Source organism: Coccinella septempunctata, chromosome 5 (genome assembly GCF_907165205.1).
Source record: "Coccinella septempunctata chromosome 5, icCocSept1.1, whole genome shotgun sequence".
Lineage (NCBI taxonomy): Eukaryota > Metazoa > Arthropoda > Insecta > Coleoptera > Coccinellidae > Coccinella > Coccinella septempunctata.
In genome coordinates this window covers 16976687-17002383 of record NC_058193.1, presented here as the reverse complement: position 1 = coordinate 17002383, position 25697 = coordinate 16976687, and the positions used below count along the sequence as shown (strand labels likewise).

At 33.9% G+C, this 25697-nt stretch overlaps 1 protein-coding gene across 4 annotated transcripts in view; it reads left to right on the top strand.

The window, feature by feature from the left end:
* Positions 1 to 25697, top strand: part of LOC123314451 (protein-tyrosine sulfotransferase) — a 445878-nt gene that overhangs the window by 384324 nt on the left and 35857 nt on the right. For all 4 annotated transcript variants that reach the window (XM_044899752.1, XM_044899749.1, XM_044899750.1 and 1 more), the window contains one exon: positions 11592 to 11839. In XM_044899752.1, coding sequence (XP_044755687.1) covers positions 11592 to 11839 — 248 coding nt within the window. The remainder of the gene's footprint in view (positions 1 to 11591; positions 11840 to 25697) is intronic.

Sequence of the window (25697 nt, the reverse complement as noted above, 5' to 3'; positions counted from 1 at the left end):
TTCCATTGAAAAATGAATAATACTTTTTCGTGTATGCTCTTGGCTTAATGGAAGAAAAAGCAAAAATAAACTTAATTTATCTGCCGACGTTTCGTCAAATTTATTGACATCTTCACAGGCTAAAAGCTAAAGTTGATATATAATTTTAAAAGGTCCACCTAAATGAGGTGCCGACACCACCTGAAGGTGATATTCAACATTGTAGACGTTTTTGTTCTTGCATCTCATGTGTTTACTTTTTGTAATCATTTTTAATAGTTTATCTCACGCTGGTATTGACCGATAATGTGTTTCAGTTAGGAACTGAATCGTTTTTTCATTTAATTCATGAAACGATGTCTAAATTCGGATATTTTTGATCAATTTGAGGTATTGTATTTTAGATAGTGTTCCAATAGTTGTTTTCTGTTCATTGTTTCGACTTTTTCATTGTAATTCCTCATATTCAGTCTGTTCGGTTTTTTATTGTTAGTTCTGTTGTTAATCATTGTGTTTCCTCAGTTTGGATTAATCTATTTTTGTTGTTTATTTCTGTTGTTGATTGCTTATTTCTTTATGTCTCTTGTTTTTTATTTTAGTCTGTGAAGATGTCAATAAATTTGACAAAACGTCGGCAGATAATCTGAAGTTTATTTCTGCTTTTTGTTCCATTAAGCCAAAAGAATACACGAAGATATCATTCCTGGAGCAATTTATTTAACCATCTTTTCTGGATTGGTTTCCATATAAATAATATTATTATTTTCATTCAAGATTCGCCTCAGTTTGTTCGAATTAGAATTTCGACGATATTTTTGGAAATATCTTCACTCATGCTAAGAAGTTCATGGACTTCATTTTCAAATTGGTGTTTTCATTACATATCGATGAATGAACGGAAAAATGCTAATTATAAGCCAATTTTAGGCCCGTTTGCACAAAACACACTTAGTTTTAAGTGGCCCTTAAAATGAACTCTTAACTTATATTACGTTGTACCAGCTGTTAACTGACCTTTGAATGGCTAAGCTGAACTTAAATTTGAGTGCTCCTGTAATGACCCCTTAAATATGTGAGGGAGGGATTCTAACCTAAAATAATTTGTTGAACTGGCTGCATAACTTGAATGAATTCATTACTGAATACCAATCTTTTTCCTTTAGTGTACTGCCATCAGTCTTTTTATTTTCAATTTTGTGTCTCAAATCAGTCTATAGTTAGCAATAAAATTTTTTCATCTGTTGAGAAGTTGGGTGCTCTTTGTAGTTTACCAACACCTGCTTGGCACGTTCCTATTCAACATCAATAAAACAAATTCACATAAGACTTTACAAAGAAAGTGTTGTTCTTATATAAACTTAGGTACCTTTTATTTGACAATCCTTATCCTTAGCATCAATGATGATGCTAATTCAATAACAAAGCGTTGATACTCTTCGATGATAATAAAATAATTTACTTGAAACTGACTGACAGGACAGTAAAGTTAGGTTAATGAAATGGCAACGATCATCGGCAACTGTCCAGCCAATGAAATGGCTTTATTGGACTAGGATGAAGTTACACCAAAATGAAAAACTGAAATATCACTCAATAGAAAAGCTTAAGGGCACCTTACTTAAGATTCTGTTAAGCCACAGTCATCCAACTGGGAATAAAATTAAGCGTCCATTAACTTTAAACGATGCTTAGTTAAGTACTCATTGGTGGTATTGGTGCAAACGGGTCTAACATTGTTACCGGTTCGGTTACTAGCGGTATTTTGTGGTTACCCCTTTTTCTGCCATCAGGTACAACTTTATGAATAACCAGTATGAATCGTCAATACAGGGTGTCCCAAAACTAGTGAATCAAACGTAACACCATGATAGAGTAGAACAAATACTATCGAATGACACCAACATTAGTTGAGCGAAATGTAGGTACCGTTTCCAAAATAATTAAAATTTTATGAAAATACCTAAAATTTCCGATTTTCGAACTATTTTTTTCAACCATATGGCCAGTTTATGATTAAGGATAGCGATTTCAGCTCATATCAATCCTGAAATATTGATACAAACGGCGGGTTTCATAATAATCAAACTCGAGATCAAACCTAAAGTCGTTATATTTTCAAAGCTTCCTTTAACCCTTCTAACGTCCAGTTTTAAATCGAATTTAACATCACTTTAAGCTTGAAGCTTCCTTTACTGTCATTATTAGTAGTAGGGTTAAAGGAAGCTTTAAAATAAAAGGGACTTTAGGTCTGATCATGAAACCGGCCGTAAAAATGACACTGAAGGAAGATTTAACTTTAAAGTGACTTTGCTTTGATTATGAAACTGGAAGGTATGTACTTGTCTCTGTCGTATTCATTTAACATGAAATTTAAAGAATCATGTATAGTTTCTGTTCCAAGAAAGAACAAGTAATTACAATACTACAATGAACACTGAGAAAAATGTGCCCTTCGTTACATAAGAAATAAGTAGAGCAGATCTAGAAGTTTTGGAAAATGGTTCATTTTTCCAGCCGTGTCTCGCTAGATTCAAATTAATTTTGCACAAGGCTAGCAGTAATGAAGAACAAGTCATTTTGTCGACGTTGGGGGAAAATCAGGCGTTTATCTTTTCTTTACATTAGGTCTCTATAGTAGTAAAGGTACAAATCTCAGCGACCAAATTTTCGAATGAAAAAATTAATTCCTTATCGTAATACACGAATATCAATAAACATACATTCTCTAAAGTATTATGGATGCATCGTAACTATTTGTTTCTCAGAAACCGATTCAACACGACTGTTGTGGAGTGTTATTATGCACTGTGAACTCCATCTCATTCATTCGAACAGCAGGATACTGCTCCATAAACGACACACGTGAAATTGGGAGAACAATAACTTTCAGCATAACGCCTTCTGAAATATTCAAATGTAGTTCCTATTTTCTGTTTTCAAGTAATGTTATGAATGCGAGAGGGCGAGATGCGTCTTCATAAGTCCTCGTATTTCGTTGTGAACGTATGGAACCTTTCACTCCTCATATTATGAAAAGACATATCCCATCTTGGAATTTTAGTCACGAGTGTTCAGAATTAGGAGATTTCTCAGGCGAATCGTTTTCACCTGATATTCAACGAAATAACTCATTTCCTCGAAGAAGAATAAAAGATGGATTTTTCATTTCTATAACGTATCCTGATATTGTTCAATTCACAATGTTAGGTAAATCATACAAAGTGATTCTACAGACAATTTACATCAAAAAAGTTCCTATAGAGTATATAGTCCAATTCAAAGATTATAGAGTAGAAAGATAGGAAACGCCCTCATATCTCTAGTAATAAAAACCGACTACATTTTGGCCATTGAAAACACATGTGACAATGAGATGGCGCTAAAAACGTACTGTCAATACAGATAAACTGTTTAATAACAGTTTTCTGTTTTATAATTGGGAGGCGCAAAATTCGAATTCTATTCCTCGTATTGAATTTCAATATCGATTTTGTTGAAACCAGAAAAAAAAACATCCTGAGCGACAAAACAAAAGTGTTGTTTTGTTTTGTGATCAGGATGTTAGTTTTCATCTGAACATTGTCTGGAATCAATTGATAGCAACGAAATACGCTGTTGGATGCGCTATATTTTTAATTGCGATTTATAAAAAATTTACAAAAGTTTGAGATTATGGACAACGAATAAAGCTTTGACTAGGACCCAAAAGTATATGGTTATCTGCTATACGTCGAAGGTGTTATTTCTGTGCAATAAATTGTTTCGAATTAATAAACTTAGTTGAATTTGTACAATTTATATCAGAAATTAATATGAACTAAAATTCAATATACCATCATAGCATACACATTTCACTTACTCACATATTATTTACAGAATTTTAAGAACCACAATTAAAAAAACCTTACAGAGCTATACAAGACCTTTATGTTAGCTCGTCAGTATAGTTTCTTTTATTTTTATGCTTTTTTCATGATGTCTTTGTGGTATGGTCTTTTTATAACACAATCGTTTTATAATTCTATGACACAATGTACAAATTAATTAATGAATGAACAACACATTCACAGCAGGTTTCATAAAACTTTGACTTTCCAAGCAACAATTTGACAGTTACTCGATTCCCAAATCGAAATCAATAAAACCTTCGCATTTCTGGATTTATTGAAGGAGTAGCAATTGGAAATCTTTGAATAGACGTATAAAGGTCATAATTTCGCTTAAATAGGCCCTTCATGCAAGGGATGCTTTCTGTATACAACAATTAACGTGGATGAACAGTACCAGTAAAATGTTCACTGTTCATGGTGTAGTCAGTAGTGTTTACTGAAGTCATTGTCTTTACGCCATGAAAATTTTATCCACTTTAGAGCACTGAAAATATGAATCAGTGAATGACCGAGTCACATGTTAGAAGTTTTAATACTCACATTTCCATTTTTCCTTTGTAAAATAAAAAATAAATTTCGGAAAATCAATTTAATTTGACAGTTAAGTTCTACCGATTGACAGTTCTTCACCAAGTTACAATTTTCGAAAGATATTCTGAGGTTTTCACCTAGAAATTAGACAAAAAAATTCAATAAACAGCAACTAGAACGAGCTAGATAAACAAAAAAAGGCTTGAGAATCAAAACATTCAAAACCTATGCGATCGAAATGTCCATCCGAAATCTTACAAAATTTCATATGTTTTTGCAAATGGCCCTCGAATAGAATATAACTATGTAGTCTTAAAAACACATTTGAAACACAGATGGCAATCACATCACTTTAGTCGCTTCGTTTCCCATATTTCTACTCTATAATCTCTGGTCCAATTATCTTCCGTTGTGATTTCATTCAAGATTCATTTTGATTTTGTAACGTTTCATAATTTTCCTTAAGACATTACTTGAAAACTATCATCCTGTCCAAATTTCTTTATTATAGGAAAGATATCCGATTCGGATTAAAATTTTCCAGATAGGCCTCGTTGAATAAAGTGTGAACGTTACAAACTATTAGGATCTTTGAAACGGGTTTAGTTTGCAAATTGGGTTTAATCTCGAGCGCCAGCTACTGTTTCAATAGGGAGGAATAGCAAACCCAACCAGGTACCTGCTAGTCGGAGACAAAGTTCGGGGTTATCTAAGGTGGTAGCGATAACAAGTACTTTGAAACCGAATTTATTACAATAATCTAAATTACAGTGAACCATACAGTTATTTTTCCCAAGTCAAGAAATACAATAATATATACAGCTGATGACCAAGTTCAAAAATGAGGAAAACAGAAATGCAATAATTAACTTTTCACGGTGATCAGAAATTCAAACTCAAACAGTGAAATTAATGAATTAAACAATATTCAAATTAATTGTATTCAGTAAAAATATCAGGTATTAAAGAAAGAAAGTAATCAATAGCGGTCACTTTGATTCCTTCTGAGACGATAAAGGATGTACGGAGTTTATACAAAATTTACAGTAACCGGGTGTCTCAGAAAGATCCAAGTCTCTGTAATCGGTTAATTTAGAAAGGGTTTGATCCCGCACTTCCAGTGATTTTCAGTGTACAGGCCAATCAGAATTGAAACTATTCAATAAACGGGACGGGGTTGATGCAGGTGAAACACAATGCAACAATTTACAGGATAACGGGGTAGTTTATCGTGGTCTCTCCGTGGCAACCTTGGGTGTACACGCCAAGCATCACCAGCAGAAAAACTTCGAGACCTCTGCCGATTGGTTTCCGTCACCAGATAGCCAGGCGACAGAAGTCTGCGGTAAACGGACAATCTAAACGGAACACAACAGGGGTAGGACGGGATAGGTTACTGTGGCCTATCCGCGGCAACTTTGGGTGTACACGCCAAGCATTACCAGTGGAACGACTTCGAGACTTCTGTCGATTGGTCTTGGTTCACCAGAGAACCAGGCGACGAAAGTGTGCATTAAACAGAGGGATTAACAACAGGGATTAACACAATTAAACAAATGACTTACAGTTTGTTTCGGTACGGTCACACCACCACTTAGAGAATAGAAAAAATATAAACAGATCGTAGGGTCGTAGGGGAATTTATAAGAAAAATTATGAATAATAAATCGCAGAATAAAGAATAAAGAATCACGAATAAAGAAAGAATTAATGAATCGAGAATGATCGAATACAGAATAATCGCGGAACAGTGAATAATGAATCAATAAAAAATACAGAATCATGAATGCCGTTGGTCTGGTGGTGCGGCCCTATTTATCAACTTTCCAACATGTGGACGGTCATGTGATCAAAATTGCATCCAAAACTTCGGTATTCTCGAATATTCTCCCCAGAAGGTGGCGGTTATCTCTTTATCGGTAAAAGAAACTGTCGTTATCTGCAATCCACGTTGTTTTTATGCTGAATTCGGTGTGTTTTTGTGACGGAAAAACAACGCCGAATGCAGAAAGACACTTTTTCTTTGTTTTGGATTATTACGGCGGATTACTGATGGAAAGGGTATAGCCGGGTTTATATGGAAAATCTGCCCCCGCGCCTTTTTCGATTTAAACACAGGGGATCGATTTGACATTGAACAAAAATAATTCACCCCGATTTTCCGGTGTTTATCTCCAACGGTTTCCGAATTTTTCGAAAAAAACTGTTTTTTCAATTAAATTTTTTTTTCGACTAAAATTCAAAATTCATGATTATTGTATCAATAAAATAAATGAATTTGGTATTATATTAACATTTTATTATTAAATGAATTATGTATTCTCAGTTGAAGAATACTTTTCTACTTATTTTGTTCCAATCATAAGTGTTTCTATGCATAAAACATAGTATTTTGAAAAAAATATAGTTTTTATTTTTTTCTATTATGTTCCACCACTTCAAAAAAAATGAAAAATTTCTTGAGGTTAGATAACTACGAAAGACATTTTCTGACAAAGTTTCGTGGTTGACACTTTTAAGTAACATAAAAAAAAAATATATTTTTTTTTTATATCTGCTCTCAAAAATGAGATTTTCAACTGAGAGTCATAATGTAATGTCTTCCTTATCACTCTTACTACTGAAAACGATTAAAAAATCACCATCAAGCAATTTTGAATTTTAGTCGAAAAAAAAAATTTGATTGAAAAAACAGTTTTTTTCGAAAAATTCGGAAACCGTTGGAGATAAACAGCTGAAATTCGGGGTGAATTATTTTTGTTCAATGTCAAATCGATCCCCTGTGTTTAAATCGAAAAAGGCGCGGGGGCAGATTTTCCATATAAACCCGGCTACACCCTTTCAATTTTACGGAATTTGAATTAAATTTTTCAAGATCTGAAAAATATTTCCAAAATGAAACGGAATAACTATATTAAAACTGAAAATCTCCACCAGACAGTTAAAGCAATCAACTGGAATTCAGGGAAACGGACATTTAAAACGAGGCTTGATTTTTATTTAAAACAATCAAGTATCGTTACATCTTGAATAAATTCACAACGGAAGATGGGATAAATATCCTTATATTTTTTGATCATTTCAAAAAACCACAATATTTTTCCTTTCAAAAGCATATTCTGCCTGTTGTGTTGATCTTACCAAATTTAAATTAGTGCGAACAACATATAGGTATTACAAATATACATGGTGACCCAGAATGAGGATACACATAATGGATAAGAAAAAAACTATCCCTGTGGTGGAAATTATCTTTTTAAAATCATGTTTTCCAAATAAATAAGTTATTTGTTATGGAACTGATTCAATTTCAATAACTAATTTTTTCCGCTTCAAAATGAAGGTATTATCCTTTTGTTCACTTACTTCACCAATAATTAGACGCCCGTACATCTGCTATTGCTGCAGAACCGAACTCCAAAATTGGTAATGTTCTCGACACGACAAGTAATTGAGTACATATTAAATCATTAATATCGGGCTATGAAGTAGCTAGTTGTTTACTATAGAGAATTCTCCTCAGTTTGGGTTATCACTGCATATGCAAGTTCAAACTGAATAATTATGAGTTTCATTCATGATTTCTTTTCAAATTCAACGCGAAAACCATTCAAAATCATCCTTCAAATATGGGGTTTTGAAATTTAAATCGCTTTGTGCTGAGTTTACGATTTGGCAACAGCGCATACAAGACAATGAAAAGAACAATGTCCGATCAGCTTGTTTATAAAATAACAGCTGCTGATCTACAGGCGCCTACTTACTGGCGAGCTCCAACTGCAACCGGCCATAAAAATCCCATAAAATTTTACGACCTTCCTCGTTCGTCCCAGACTTCATAGACAGCCATCTTCGTCTATCTCATCAAGATAATGTATTTGTTGTCCTTTATTATCAAAGCATATTTCAGTCGATGTTGCCAACTTTTGCAATCCACATGAAACGCTTTAAATTTTGAATACTCATTTTAATTTTTCATTTTTAAGTGCTTAAAATAAATTTTTTTGGGAAACGGTTGAAATGGTTATTTCAAAATGTGACGTTTCGAAGATATTTCATAAAAAATACATCATTTTCGTCATAAGGAGTATTCCCTATTCCAAAAGTTCAAACTCCAAGCTGAAGAAGTCCAAGTAGATAATTCGATTTTATGTTTTGTATCATTTGATGTTGAAAATGATGGCCGATAACGTTGTAGGAAACAGCAGACTGTTGTTTTGCATGAAAAGTTCTTTACTGTTTCGGAATCGTGGAATGCTTCTTTTGAATCGTCGCTGAGATGATCCATAACCCGAAAAGGAAGATTGTGTTCGAGAAGGAAAGCTTACAATTTTAGTTCAGCTCTTTTGGTCTCTTGAGAAATAGAAGACTTTATTTCATGAGATTTCGACTTATGCTTGAAATAATATTGTAATATTCATGAAACTCACCTTTGAAGATCCACTATAACCTTTAATATTCTTCAGAAGTTTTTCGTTAAAAAATGTTTTTTAATGGACGACAATCTGGGAAGCAAGTGGCTGTTGCATGACTTGCCCAATGCAGCATCTTCATTTTGGCTTCCTTTCCTTGTGCGAAGCCAGTATGACAATTGTGGATTCTGTTTCCACTCAGATCGATAAACCTTTCCTACCTTTTTTTTATCTTGAACAACTCAAATGGCGACACCGAAATAACTTCAAGATTATTTTTAACAACGACCGTATAGTCATAGATGCAAATTCGGACGACTAATATACAAAAACAAAGTGTCGATTTCGAATGAACAATGAAGGTATATACGTAGAAATAAATTAAGCGGAATTAAGACGGAATTCATAAGCCTAGATGAATTAAGTTATTCTTTGAAGTACCGAAAAAGCATTTTTGACAGAAAATAGTGCCATATATATATATATATATATATATACAGATAACCACCAGTTATTAGTAGACTTCTAATCTAAACTACCATAATCTACTACTTAACAGTTTTTTCTATCTACTAAAAATTTCATAAAATTGGGAGACATCTACTAAAAAAGTAGTTTCCTACCTACGGTGTTGGAAACAGTTGAATAGGCCGTGAAAGCGCTCACGTTCAGCAAATGTTTCCCAATAGCTGACGATTTCTATAAGCGGTACAAATTTGGGCTTAGTAACTTATCTTATTATTTATTTTCATGTTTTGATTGAGTAGGCCGACAGAAAATATCGGTTGATATTACCATATGGCAATTCACGTTATTTTAATTATTCATTCGACACTTGGTGTACGTTTTGAAAAACAATGCATTCTTTTACGACTCAGGAGTATGCGGATATTGCAATAACAATAATAAAGTTTTAAAATCTAATCACTATACCTCACCGCTGTCATGATTGCGTTAATGTGGATAACAAGATCAGTGCGCCCATTAAAGCAAATGCCTCTCCAAACGCACGCTGAGCCACCACTGAAAAGTTTTATAGGAAGAAATATTCATTTATAAAACAGTTCCCTACTAGTTTTTTTAATAATATATACTCATAAAGGCAAAAACATAAATCCAAATGGAATATTCCCAATGCGTTGATAGTATTACAAATCATTCTATATCGTGTCACCGAACATCCTTCTCGAGATATAAAGAATCAGCAAATTCCAACATGACTGCATTTTTTCATAAACTTCCAGTGTGAAAGTTTTTCACACGATTTCAACACAACTCCCCCTATTCATAAATTCATTCCTAAGAACAAGCTCTTCTTTATGATATTCGAGCGAATTATATTCTTGAAAGCTCTCAAATATTATTGTTCATTTGCTAGAAATTGGTGTTTAGAAGTTATCACTGTGAAGCGGTTTTCAGTTCAATCTAACTTCCCAAACAACCGTGTCTCCAAATAAATACACAAATCCCAAACCAACCCCTCAAAATTTGATGATTGGGTTTCCGAAGTAGCGATACTTTCCATAAATTAACTACTAACACTCTTTTTATTACTCAAAAACATTTCTTTTTGCATATTGTAGATATGTCAAAATTAGCTGTCACTTTATTAGGGATTCGGTAGAGAACGACTTTCCGGCATTTATAATTTAGGGTGTCTCCTAGTATCAACTAAACGTTGATGAAAACGTAGCTAGGAGTCACTTAAATGGGCCTAGGTATTCCTTAAAATTTAGGGATCATTGGTGAAAACGGGCATGAATCCAACAAGAAGATATAATAAAACAGGTGTACGTATAGTGATTCCAAACCGTTCCGAACTGTGCGTAGAGAATCTTCCTTGCTATGTGTACACAAACATAGGCTCTTACAAGATTTTATCGAATGGAAAAATTTTAACTAATTAGTAACGATAGGATTCGATTTTATTCTGAATCTCTGTAATTTTCCGATTCAACCATATTCTGTTTATATTCACGAATTCAGACAACTTTTACATTCTCCACAGAGAAACTAATCAAATCACCTACTTTTAGGTGAAATCACTTATTTATTTCTACCAACATTAGAAAATATGAATCGAACCAAGGGTTGTGGAACCCTTCATAATGAAATTATTTTAAAACGCAAGGTTAACCATCGAGTGGTAGTAACCTAACCATCTATTGTAAAAACGGACTTAAAAGGCTGTTTATAATAAACATGTTTTTCAGGAATGTATATATTAATGCCCATAATATGTCATTGAACACATATTCCAGTGGGCATTTATTGACCATGCACATAAACCATACATTACACCATGAAAAACGAGCTCTGAAATTTAATGAATGCATATCTCAACGCATAACCAACAACAGGAATTTTCGTTTTTGGCCAATCCACTGTTATGAGCTTTTTGAAATCAAATTAATGATGATATATATGAATTAATTCGATGCATATTCTCATAAATGGAAAATTCAATACCATAATTCAAGGAAAAATTGATTATTGCAAATAATTCAGTAAAATAATGTAATTTGTGGAATTTGTCTGTTATCAAAATGCAAAATGCTGATCTAGTTCGTCATATTTTTTCATTGATGTAGATTTAAAAGTTTGATTTCTACCTAACGATTATTGATTAATCACTCTATAAATGAACAGAAAAGGTTTTTAACAAACAGAAAGTCGTATAATCGGTGTTCATAAAAACTATGTAAGCGCTTTAAGAGAGAGGGATGATTAAGTTGTCAAATTTTTCGGAGCGTTTTATCTAATCATTCTCTCCTTCCAGGTCACTATAACAGGATTTGATCTCACGAGCTACAGACAATGCTTGAAAAAATGGAACACCGTAGTTGAGGCCATGAATAAACAGTGTAATGAACTTGGAACAGCGAAATGCTTGAGAGTCCCTTACGAGCAACTTGTACTTCATCCAAGGAAATGGATGGAAAAAGTACTTGGTTTTCTCCAAATACCCTGGAATGAATCAGTCTTGCACCACCAAGATTTTATCAATAATGGAATAACTTTGAGCAAGTGAGTAAATATGTTACTTCATTTATGTTTATTTCCCCAGGGCGTCACCTATAATTGGTACCCTGAACGGATCAGTTCAGTCTTATTTTATATCGAATTGCTGGAAATAATTCTGCGACAGAAACACATGAGATGAAAGCGTTCCTCGATCTTCCAATTCGATTAAAGAAGAATTTTTGGCAAATAGAGTTCTTCAAGTTGTTCCATGAACAGCATAAGGATGGTCCGAAAGTTTTGGAAGAATTTTAGTAGCTGATAACTCTTATAAAAATGGTTTTATATTTCTATGTTTCAAACAATCTGTCTTAATAATAACTAACTTAGTTAAGTATAAAACAGAATTCATATAATAGAATACTGCCATTATTTTCGATTTGCCCAAATTTTCCCCTGACGCGTTGCATCATCCCTAAACTCAATAATTTAAGGCTTCGCCCCGATCTATAGGAAATAAGTAGGTACCTACATTTTTACGGTAATGAAGTCGTTATGAATTTTCAATCAGGCTATTCTATTATTTGATTTCGTTCAAGAGGAAAAAAGTTGTTTTTGTAACAGAACAACTTAAGTACTAAGGCCCGCATAAATAGTCAGATCTCAAAATGGGTCTCAAGACTATCTCCTCTGATACCCTTCTCAAGATAGTATCAGCATATCAAGATGACGGCTTATTAATGAACTCATATTAAGGCCCTATTGATAGTCAGATCTCAAAACAGGTCACAAGACCTATCTGTTTTTTTTTTTGGTGTAGGGCAAAATCTGCAAGTCAGACGAACCACCCTCTCCTGAGGGTTGATACCTTCTCAAGATAGTTACAGCATCTCAAGATGAGCGCTTATTAGTTATTAATAAACTAATATTAAGCCGTTATGAGTTTGATACTATCTCAAGAAGCGAGTCTTGAAACTCAACTTATAAATGTCTTGAGTAAATGGTCTTGAGATGGACGTGAGATTACAAAACGAAAAGAGAAATTAGTATTTTTATTTTTTCTCGATATTTTTTCATCAGTTTGGCTTACAGTGGAATGTAACGAAGTAAATTTTCCGATCTCGAACGAACGGACATGTCGCATCACATTCTTGTTGATCGAAAACCATGGTTTCGATCTCATTTGACCTCCTCAGAGCTACACAACTTCTTATCCGATGGAAAAAAGTTTGGAATTGATGATCTTGCATACTGGCAGATGCTACTGCTACGATAAAAGTACCCCAGTTTCTCCATTTCTTCTTCTCATTCCGTATCACTACTTTTCCAAAAACCAAAGAAAACACTTTTTTGTGGGTACTCACACACCACTCCTTGTTGATAACCAGGGTTAGAGATTTTTAGATGGTAGGATTCATCAAGATCCTGTCCTGATGCTGCTGTGATAGCAAAACACTATCACATTCATTATTCGATTAGGTGTGCATTCAATAATTAAAGGTTCATTAATTATCATGAAATTTTTTGGTCAGATTCATCTATTCTGTTGATTATAATCATTCTCTACTCTCGAATGCAAGAAGCGAGTGGTTTATGATCTTACATAGACAGTGGCGCATTACCCTAACTGGGGGCCCTAAGCGCAAGACAAATCTGGGGCCCCTACTTAGAATACAATGTAGGACACAGACATATCTTATGTAAATACATACCGACGGCTTTTTTTTCAATTGTCTATGAAGTGAGTTAAGCTACTTTTTTTACTTATATCTAACGGATAAGATAGCAGGGTCGGGTGGAGTGCAATTCTTATGATCTGTAATGAAATTCTGACAACTTTTTTTCTTGGTCCGAGGGAAACGGATATTGTTCGTAGAGAAGGGGGGGTCCTCCTTAGTTGGGGGCCCTAAGCGCGCGCTTAGTGCGCTTCTGGGATAATCCGCCACTGTACATAGATGCAAATATAGTAAATGACATTGAAATAAAGAGCCAGCAGAAATAGTACCTTAGCACCAAGAATGTAAATTCAATGGATGAGTTCAGAAACGTTTTCTACCCTAATAACTATTGACTAAACGCTTTCAGTGGAAACGTATTTTTTTAAATTATATATGTTTCTTTCGGTTGCTTTGAGCATATTACAATCCTTGGAATGTCGCCGTCTCTCAAATCCAAGTGATAGGGAATAAAATTTATATTGTATTTTCAAGCAAAATTTTAACTTATTCAGTGATTTTTTTTCGTGTTCTGTGAATTGCATTCATGGTTTCGTCACAAAACACCACAACTATATGTGTTCTGTGATAGTATCAAAGTTTCATATAAGATGTTTAAAAATATGGTGTATGCACTCGTCAATTTTTGAATGCAATGACATTAGACCAAATCGAAAATAAGAGATTTGTTTCGTGGCGGCGCCACCATGTTCTATCCTTGTTATATCAAAGAAAGTCTAATGATACTTTCTCGTTTTATTTTGTTCTGAGTTGTTATCTGTCACAAATTACAGTAATCTGTGATCCCGATCGATCAACGAATCCAAAAGGAAAACTGGACTAGACTATTTCGTCAAATGTCAGCTGTTAACGAATATTTGAGATTTACACTTAAATTTTCGTTCTAAAAACAAATCTGCAGATATTTCAACACTTTCGAAGAATTCGAATGGTACTTACCATTCTTATTCAAGATAATTTCTGTTTTCAAATAGTATTCATGAGGAGGGTAATTCAACATGATTTCAATAAAACACAGTTAATTAGCGAAATGTCCAATATATTCAGTTGACGGAAACGGAATTTTCACTATAGGTATTCGTGAAGAATACTTGAAGAACACACTAGAATAGATTCATGTTCTGTTTCATAATACATGCTCACAATTCACATTACATATTTTCAATACAGTTCCTTTGATTAATAATATCGTTGAAGTTGCCATTAAACTCTTAGCTGTATCTGTCCCAAATGTTAGTTCATCTGATTTGGTTCTGCCTCAAATTCCAACAACAAAGAGTGATAGTCCAACAACACCGAATTCTTAGCTGTAGTTCTTGATTATCCATACAGAAAACTGAACGACATGTTGAATAAATGAATGTTGTACACCCTTTCTCGAAACTAATACATTTTCACACACCAATAAAATCGCTTATAAATACAGCACATTCACAAGTCGTAGGAATATATTCAAATTATTTTCAGATAGGTATCAATTGACAACTGTCAATTTCTGAATAGCGCTACCTACAGTGGGAAACTTATCCCTTATTTTCAAAGATGGAAAAACAAAATCTAATCAGTGCATACACCATGTTTTTAGACATCTTACTCTTAACTTTTTGTGAGGAAAATTGACGTGACAATGATGTCAGATTCAACTATCTCAATTGTGATTGGCGACACTAAGCAACTATCTCACTCCAGTCTTTGGACAACAACAAATGTTTATTTTCCATTCCTTGTATCTATGTTCTAAGGGGAAAAACGAAACTTATCGCTCATGTCCAAAGATGGAAAAACAAAATCCAATCAGTGCATACACCATGTTTTTAGACATCTTAGTTTTATATAACCTCTATGCACAGTCGCATCATTCAAAATACATAAAAAAACATTAATAGTTGCGACGTTCTGTGACGAAACCATAAATATGATGCAAAAAACACGAAAAAACGTCTGAATAATATCAAAACTCACAAGGGTTTTAAAATGATTAAAGAACCGAAAGGCACAAATATAATAAAAAAAATACGTTTCTGTAAGAGTTTATTCGAATATTTACAAGACTGTGTCCTTACGCCACCTTAGACACAGCACTGTTCATTTCAATCATAGACATAGACACCCCAGGACTGAGCAATGCCAGCATGAAACTGGCTCGATCATGCGATTTAACACCGCTGGATTATTTTTTGTGGGGTGATGTTAAAGACAGATGTTTAAAGCCAATCGAATCGATTGCTGCCTTTAAATTCAAAATTCGTGAAGTGATTAACGATTAACGAAATACACCCACCATTTTGTCTAAAAGTGATTAAAAACTTTGATGAAAGAATCGACATCTGTAATCGTGGTCGTGGTGGACATTTATCATTTATCGTGGATCATTCTCCCTTCTGAATTGCCAAAATTCCTTTTCTGAATATAATAAAAATTTGAATCATTGTCATCTGAATTTATTGTTTTATTTCGATTTACAAAACAAAGTTCTTGTTGAAAAACCCTTTGTAAGTATATTCAGTTGTTTATATATCTTTCCGATATGTAATATAAACAATCTTCTGAAACTCTTTAGAGCTTTCACTCCCAGTCTCTGAAACAAAATCAATTAATAAATTAAAATAATGAATTTGCTGCTGCGTAAATTCTTGCTCTAATTTATCAGGACCAAATCAAATAGAATAAATTGTTGCCTGGCAATGAGCAAAAAATGAAACTTTAAAATGATAACTTCGCAACGTTTCGGAGTCTATATCAGAATCCTCCCATATTGAATTTCAATCGATATCTAATATAAACAATGCTCGAAAGATGTGCACGGTGGCTAGGGCTTAGAAAGATTTCATTTTGTTTAAAGCATTTGAAGCTGAGAAAATAGGCTTTCTACAAAAAATATAAGGATTCACTGCGCGAATAACAAATTTTTATTCATCCCTAGGAAAATCATTTCTTCATTCTCCTTCGAATGATTTAGAATTAGATCGGAAATATTCTCCTACCCCACTGTATTCACACATATATGTATACCAATTACAAATTGGAAAAAAAGAACTCTTGATGTATTTTCAGTCTGAGATTTTATTATATTTATATATTATATATATATTTACTAGCGGAAATAATCTTTTTCAACCGAATCGTTTTAGAACATATACAGGGTGTACCAAGTTCGAGGGCCTATTAGACGTTTCTGGTTAACTAGACCCATTTGAAATCTAAAAATTGGGATTATGATATTGTTCGACATTACAACATTGCGAAGGAAGAGTCAGTAAAGTTGAGAGTGAGCTACTTAAAATTAAACGTAATTCTATTAAGAACAATATTATTGTAACCGGACTAGCTCTAGACAACGCAGACCTAGTGCATTCCGTGATTGCTCAATTAAACTCCCTGCTGAATATAAACTTGGTTGAGTTAGAAGTGAATAACATATTCAGGCTCCATAAAAAGAAATCAGTGATAAAAATTGAATTTTTATCTTACCTAGCCAAATCAAAGGTGATTCAAAATAGGCTGAAACTCAAAGGCACTCGAGTCTATATTAACGAGGACCTATGCGAGGAAGATCGCGAAAATTTCAAATTCTTGAGGCAAAAATTGGCTGAAGCGAAAACCAATAAACAAAGAGCATTCATACGATCTGATTGTCTATACGTAAACGGTGAAAAGCACACCATCGAACAACTAAAAAGTTTAGAAGAGTCGGAGGAATCTCTGAATATCTCCAAAAATATAATTGAAAAACCCAATCCCTCAGATGAAAAAACCCAGGAATTGATCATCGTGCCTGATCATCCGACCCTCATAGCCTCTCACAAACCAACAGTTACCGAGTCCGAACACATACATCAGGGAGAAGACACGAAGATAAATAAGGAAATTTCAATATCAAATCTAGTACTGAATAAAGCGAAAGACTTTGAGGAGCTTGGGAGAACGAGATCACATTCTTCAGGTTCTTCAGGAATTGCGGGGAAGACTCAGAAGGCTGGTAACACGGGAACCAAAAGCAAGAGAGGTGGTTAACACAAGACTGGGAAGAAGATAAGCTATTTTTTGTTTGTTTTGTCTATTGTTGCTCAAATAAAGTAATTATCATTTATTGTTAAATTGGTTTTGGGTTTCTTTTGTTGTGGTTTGTTCTTCTTAGTTTGAAATGGATCAGTTTCTGAGAGATTTCCATGAGATAACACATAAGACTGAATACTTGGAACCGAAGGGCGGTTTGAATGATTATATGGGTGAGAGAGATAACTTCAAGATAATACATAATAATATAAGGAGTATGGAAGAAAATTTTGATGAATTCAAGCTTTTGCTGGGGGAGTATTCCGGAGATTTTCAAGTTATTGTATTGACAGAAACTTTCAGGGTACCGGACTTGGAACTTTTCAAGATAAAAGGATATTCATGTGTGTATAACAACGGGAACTACAATAGGAATGACGGCGTTATTGTTTACGTCAGAGAAGACATACAATATAGTCACAAAATAATACCTGTAGGAGAACAAAATGTCATAGAATTGGATCTTAAACTACCAAAGCAGACAGTAAAAATAACTGGAATATATCGTTCGCCGAAGGTATGTATAAAAAGTTTCAATAGAGAGTTGCTGAGCTACATCGAGGGGACTAGATCATGCGATTACCATGTAATTGTGGGCGATATCAACATTAATATTTTAGGGAATGATGAAAATATTGAAGAATATATGAACATGTTAAGTTCTTTTGGATTTAAATCCTACATAAACGATGTGACCAGACCTTCCAGTGGTAGTTGCTTGGATCACTTCTTCCTGAACTGTCATCATCCTGTAATAGATCAGAATAGAGGATACATTATCCGTACGGATATAACAGATCATTATACAACTTTATTAAGTCTTGATTTCAAAAATACACAAAAGAAAAAGGCCGACTGTTTCAAAACATATATAAATTATCCTGAATTGAGAAATGAACTAGGTCTAGTCAACTGGAACGAACTCATCAGAGAAGGAGATGTGAATTCTTTCACGGAAGATTTTATTGACATAATAAGGCGATACACAGAAAAACACTCAACGAAAATAAAACTTACAAACAGAAAATCAGGGAAAGAAAAATGGATCACTAATGGTCTTCTGACGGCAATAAATAAAAAAAATAGGTTATACAAAGAACTGATGAAAGACCAATATAATACTGAGTTAAGGCTGCAGTACTCCAAATATCGCAATGTTTTACAAAAATTGATTATAACAGCGAAAAAAAACTACATAAATGACAAAATCATTGGTAAAACTACGAAAGCCAAATCTTTATGGGCGTGCGTGGATGAACTATGTGGCAAATCGAGAACTGATAAGGAAATTAAGATGATCAGGGATTCGACAGGACAAGTACTTACAAGAAAGGAGGATATAGTGGAGGAATTTAGTGAATACTTCAGTAAAGTTGGAAAAAACCTGGCCGAGAAGGTGAAAGAAGTTCAAACGCGGGAGGAAGGAGAAGTCTATTCCAATAAAACATTATTTCTGTTCCCAACTTGTAAGAGTGAAATAAAGCAGATGATAATGGAGTTGAAGAATGAAAGTGCACCTGGGGATGACGGTATAAGGAATGAACTCTTAAAAAACATCCAGGATGAAATATCAGAACCTCTCATGCTCCTGGTTAACAAATGCTTCCAAACTGGACAGTTTCCGAGTGTTTTAAAAATAGGTATAATCAAGCCATTTCTCAAGTCAGGGGAGGAAAGCAACCTATCGAACTACAGACCGATTTGCCTAACATCCAATGTAGCTAAGATTATAGAAAAAATATTGAAAGCTCGTATCCTTAATTTTTTAGAAAAAAACAAAATTTTATCAGATAATCAATTCGGTTTTAGAGCTGGTAAATCAGCGGAAGATGCGATCAGAAGAATAACAGGAACTGCATATAACTGGCTAGATAGTGGTAAAGTAGGTTTATGTGTTTTTATAGATCTGGCGAAAGCTTTTGATACCATCTCTCATGTAAAACTTCTCCGAAAACTCCATCTAATCGGCTTTAGGGGAAAAGCATATGATCTTATCAGAAGTTACTTATTACACCGAACACAATATGTCAAATTACAAGACCACAATAGTGAAAAGAAGACGGTTGAATTTGGAATACCACAAGGAACAGTCTTAGGGCCAATACTATTCACGATTTATGTGAACAGTCTACTACTAATGAAGAAAAAAGGAGAGGTTATCAGCTTCGCAGACGATACTGCAGTATTGTATGAAGCCGAGAGTTGGGGGAAATTGAAGTTAGAGGCCGAAAAAGATCTCCTCAGGATAAAACAGTGGTTTCAAGAAAACAAGCTAACCATCAATTTAGAAAAAACAAAATATCTACCGTTTTCTTCTTATCAATCGGGTCTTCCAATGATGGGTAATATTGAGGTTGACAAAGATACTTTAATTCCTGAAGCCGAACATATAAAATACTTAGGGGTCACAATAGACCGACAACTCAGATGGGACAAACACATTGAAAACTTGGTAAAAAAACTAAGATATTTACTTCCTAAGTTCAGATACCTCAAAAAATATTTGAATATAGCAAACTTAAGACAGATCTACTTCGCCCTATGCCAATCACAAATAAAATACGGAATAATTGGATGGGGAGGAGCATATGACAACCAAATCAAAAGAATTGAGGTTATCCAAAAGTGGATATTGCGGATCATTTACGAAAGGCCACTTCTCTTTCCATCGGACGAACTATACAAGATGTCCAGAATTATGGACCCCCATCAATTGTTTGCCCTAGAGATGCTTCTCATTATAAGGTCAGGGAAACTACATATTTCGAAACATCAACATGATTATGAGACAAGAAATAAAATAAATCAATATCTTGTTCCTAGAGCCGAGAAACGCATAGGACAAAGATGTTATACGTATCTAGGACCCCGCCTACATTCCATCACTCCTGAAAAACTGAGAACAATTAAGAACTCCTATAGCCATAAGAAAGAAATGAAGAAGTGGATATTCGAAAAAGGAAGAAGCTTCTTTGACATGTTTATAAAACAACAATGATATCACAACAAAGTAAGCAGTAAATGAAGACAAAATTTTGATCACCCACAAAATGGAACAATATCTTTAAATGACGCTCAGAAACTTTTCCAAGTTAGTCTAACATTATTGAGGATACTGTAAATTATTTTGGTTGAAATATTTCTCACGTACAGGCTTTTACGCCTCTGTGAAAGATGTTTATCCTGTAGTTTTCAGAATAAACTATATTATTATATATTATTATTATTATTATTATCTACTGAGCCAAAATATTCTTGAAGCGTGAGCACTTTCAGGTATTGGAAATAAATTTTTGAAAAATTTTTTTTTTCTATTTTTTCGTTTCTGATATGATAGAGTATTCAATTTCGAATATATTTCTTTCGAATGAATTTCTGTTCAAATCATATCAGGAAAGAAAAAGTAAAAAAAAATTTTTTTTGAAAAATTTACGTTCATTCCCAGTATAACTGAAAGTGCTTAGGCTTCAAGAATATTTTAGCCTCGATTTCAGCTCAATTGGATAATGTCGAACAATATCATGATCCAAATTTTCAGATTTCAAGAAGTCCAGTTCTCCAGAAACGTCTAAAAGGCCCTCGAACTTGATACACCTTGTATAGTGGATGAAAAAGTGTTTTATGTGAGGGGAGGTCGAAATATATTCATGAGCCGAAGACTCTACCTGTGTATAAAAAATCAGAAAGAAAATGTTCATTTGTCTCCGTTATCCTGAATATTTCATTACGTAGTCATAAGTAGGGAATATGAACCGATTGCTCAGTTTCAGGCTGTTCCGCATTTAATTATTTCGTTCTGAATTCACATTGCTCTGTGTGAAATTCCCAGTTCGTAAATGTAATTAGTTTTGTATTACCCCACTTCTCGAACCTCGTAAATTTGAAGTGATATTTTCCTTAGCTGAATATATATGATTTTATACCTAGCACTGAGTGAGTTCATTATTTTGAATGAAAATTGGACGATATTTCACGTGAAAATTACGTTGAGGAGAAAACACTGAATGAGCTGATTGAAGAATGGTAATTCGGCAATCAGTATAGATCGAGCCCATTTCGAAACGAATCAATTCGAGTAAGTAGCGCTCAAATCCGTATCAAACGGCTTCTTCAAATTTGTATACCAAAGACTCATCTACCTATACTGTCGTCGGCAAAGCAAAGCTTGACTTGAGAATGAGGTCCATTCAATTCAAGTATTTTAAAGGTAACCCGCAGTTTATTGTTAACTATTGTCAGTTCAATTTAATTCTATTCTTCTTTATTCCAGATTAAATTTCCTTTTACAAACAGCAGAAGCAACACAAAATTAACGTCACATCAGAAACATAACTTCTCACTAAAAACTGATGCAATAATAATACATTCTTATTTAATTAAAATTACCTTTCATAAATTCTTCGATACTGTAGAGTTCAAGATTTATCAGAAATTGCTCCAATTTCAGCTTGAATTGTTCTTCCGACCTTACAATTTTCAACTGCTTATCATTTCTGTTATAGAACTTAATATCCATACATATAATATGGACTTTTCTCAAAAAGTGTCAAGCGATATGAAGAAAATAGAAGATTCTCTCTAAGAGTATTGTAACCATGCTCTGAAATAGGTATTTATTTTTAAATACAAAATGAAGTCTCACATATACAGGTGTCTCGGATAAGATGGGAAACATATGGAGAACACATAGAGGATCACGAAAAACCCCCGCCTGTAGTATCTAGGAGTTCTAGATTCTGATTTACAGGTTGTTTTTCAAATTTGAATGGAAATTAAAAACACTCTATCTCCTGAACGGAATCACCGATTTATCCGAATTTTTGAATGAAGATAGCTTACATGAGGTTCCTGAAGATGACAATGGAATATAATTCGATCTTCAAGACCGTATCACATAAATTTGAACAGTTTCTTAAGGTTCGCTAAATCACTCTGTGAAATGAATTTCATGATTGTCAAAATATTTTTGAGTTTTAAATCAGCGCTATGTTGTCCATTTTACATAAAAGTCTGATATTGAAGGCATACCAAATCTAGTATCAGTTTTCAAATATATTTATTTTCGCTATGAAAGAAAATTGCAATATTGACACATAATACATAATATGCAGAAGCTTGAGGAGAGTTAATGTTGATTATCTTCTTTGACTAAAGGCTGAAGACTTTACATCAGTTGTTCAATTCAAAAAATTCTTCCCAAAAATGAAATGCATACGATGAAGTAGTTGAGAATGGGTATTTCTCGAAGAAATTAACGGAGAATTACAAGAATGTCAAATATTCTTCAACAAAAATCGTCAAAAGCATCCATGAAAGTCAAGAGAATTAAAGGAAGTTTCAAGGCAAGAGGAACTTCATCACCTTCAACAAAAATTTCACATGAATTAACAATTAACAGGACAACTGGCTCGTATTTATGGCTGTTTATTTTTAATACGCTGATATAATAAAAATTATATAATGTCGTTTTTATTAATAATCATATATTTGTCGATCCCATTCATTTACATTTAAAATGTATAGGACAAGTCGAATGGCAAATAGAAAAATTAATTTTCTGGAACTTATTCTACGATGACACTCATCGAAAATCCTGTAGTAACTTTTCGCATTCGAGCATCCTAAAATGAAATTTTCAAATACCACCCCTTTTTTGGGTCTCCCAATAGAAGGAAATTCTCGAGTCATTATAATATTTTGGATTTTGAAATATCAGGGTTACTATTTGAATGAGCGGACCTGAATTCTAAATAGCACTTCCTGAAACCCTGTCTTCTCTCTTATTCAATCACTTTCGGCATTTTTGGGATTTATTATCTAATTGATATTAGTCATAGAGAAAGGGTCTCTGATATTAACGACATTTCATGAGCGCCAACCTTACTCCGTTCTAGTTACAAGAACTTGAGAAAATTATTTCATGGACAACCGAGTGCTAAAATAAAATTGAATAGAGTATAGTTCAGAAAGCTTTGAGTCTGATGAAAATGCTAATAGCTTTTTGGGAAAAGGGAAAGTGACCCATTGGAAAAAAAAATTTCAATCACGTGAAACACCTCTAAGCATATTAGTCCGTCTTTCAACTTTAAGCATCTGCCAGAGAATTTTATTTATTTCTGGTTATGATTTTGGAATAAACATTTCTGAGAATTGTGATTCTTTTGAAAAATTCATCTTATGTTTCATATTTCAATATTAATTTATTCGGTTCTATTATAACATGACGATCTTATTAGAATCTATTAGATGCAGAGGGATATGAACGAGGTTATAGAATTGTCCAAATTTATGTGATACGGTTTTACAAATCGAATTATATTTGATGCAGTTTTCTGGAACCTCATGGAAGCTATATTTATTCCAAAATTTCGTATAAATCGGTGATTCCGTTCAGGTGAAAAACACCCTGTAAATCAGAATTTAGAACTCTTAGATACTACATATGGGGCTTTTTCGTGATCCTCTAAGATCCTCACATTAAAATGCTTCCCATCTCATCCGGTATATCCTGTATATTCTGCACACACACGTTCTGAAATTATTTTCTTAGGTTGCTCAATATTCCACTTTCGAAGTCTGTGAAGGCTTCTTTATAAGATTCTGATCCACTTATAATATTGAAAGACTTTTTTTCCTTTTCTAAAGAAAGCAGACTATTTACATGTGAATTATGATCCGCCAAATGATTCTGTTGGCAAGGACCGCCAATTCATTTTCAGTATAAATTATAAACGCTCCGTTGCACTTAACGCGCGCATTTTTAGGACGCTGACTGACGGTCTTTCCACCGTTGAAGATGCAGCTCACCATGCTTTTTATTCGTTTCGAGGTATAAAGAGTCAGTTCTATGAAATTCCTGCGATATCAAATGACTTTTTTTTTTCAATTTGGTCGAGTACAGGGTGGGCAAAATTCGTTGTCTATTGAGAGGATCTCGAGAACTATAGCAGCTAGAAGAAAACGGATGACACATTTCCCAGCTCATTTTCGAAGAAACATAGAATGGTGAAAACCTCAGCCCTCTACGATACTTCGTTTTTGAGTTTTCATAACTTTTTTGTCTTTAAATTACAAACCTGAAACTTGAATCTTTTACAGGCACTTTTTTACGTAGAATCCACTAATGAGCTCAAAATATTTTTTCATTTCGAATCGTTAGTGAATTTTCATTTTTTTAAATGCAAACTTTTATTGAATTTTTTATTTTTGAATTGGAAAAAAATCTTTTGTCAGTAGATTCTACGTATGAAAGTGCCTAACGGCCGTTTTCAATAAACCTATCTATCCATTGTTTCACTTACTGACGATTAGTAACCATTGGCAACCATTCTAAAATATATCTACAGATAGATCATAGAAACGAAATCACATGCATTTTCTATCTTCAGTAACTGAAACAATGGATAGATAGGATTATTGAAAACGGCGGTATGACGGTTTAACTTTCAGATCTGTAACTTCAAAGACAAAAAAGTTATGAGAACGGAATCGTCAAAATCTCAATTTTTGTTTATAACTCGAAATCTAAGAATGAAAGGCCGATTCTGTTTTTGGATTAGTCATGAAAAAAGAGCTCGAAAATGTGTCTCATCCGTTTTCTTCCAGCTGCTATAGTTCTCGAGATCCCCACAGTAGACAACGAATTTTGCCCAGCCTGTACATACACGCGGCTATGACGTATAATCACAGCCCTCTTAACACATGTTTAAAAGGGCTGTGGTATAATCCACCATCGCTTATGCAGCTGACGGTTATATTCCAATTCATAATGATCTGGACAATCATATTACGTATTTGGGTGCGGTATCAAATCATTTGAAAAATTTTCTTTTTCGGCAACTTTAACACGTCGCCACCATTGGCGCGGCGACTGACGTCCACTTTCATGATACTTGAACATCTTCCCCCAAAATGAATTTCATGCGGTATCAAATCACTAAAAAAGTATGCTACCTCCCCTACTAATATAGAAGATGACGGATTGGGTCAATTGGTCCGTTCACGTCACTTCACATAATCCGCCATATTATTGCAAAAACGGAACTAATAATGAAAGACGAGACCACAAGTATTGTCGCCACACTCGCCACTCTCTTATTAGAGTCACTGTACTAGATCACACATGAAACTGA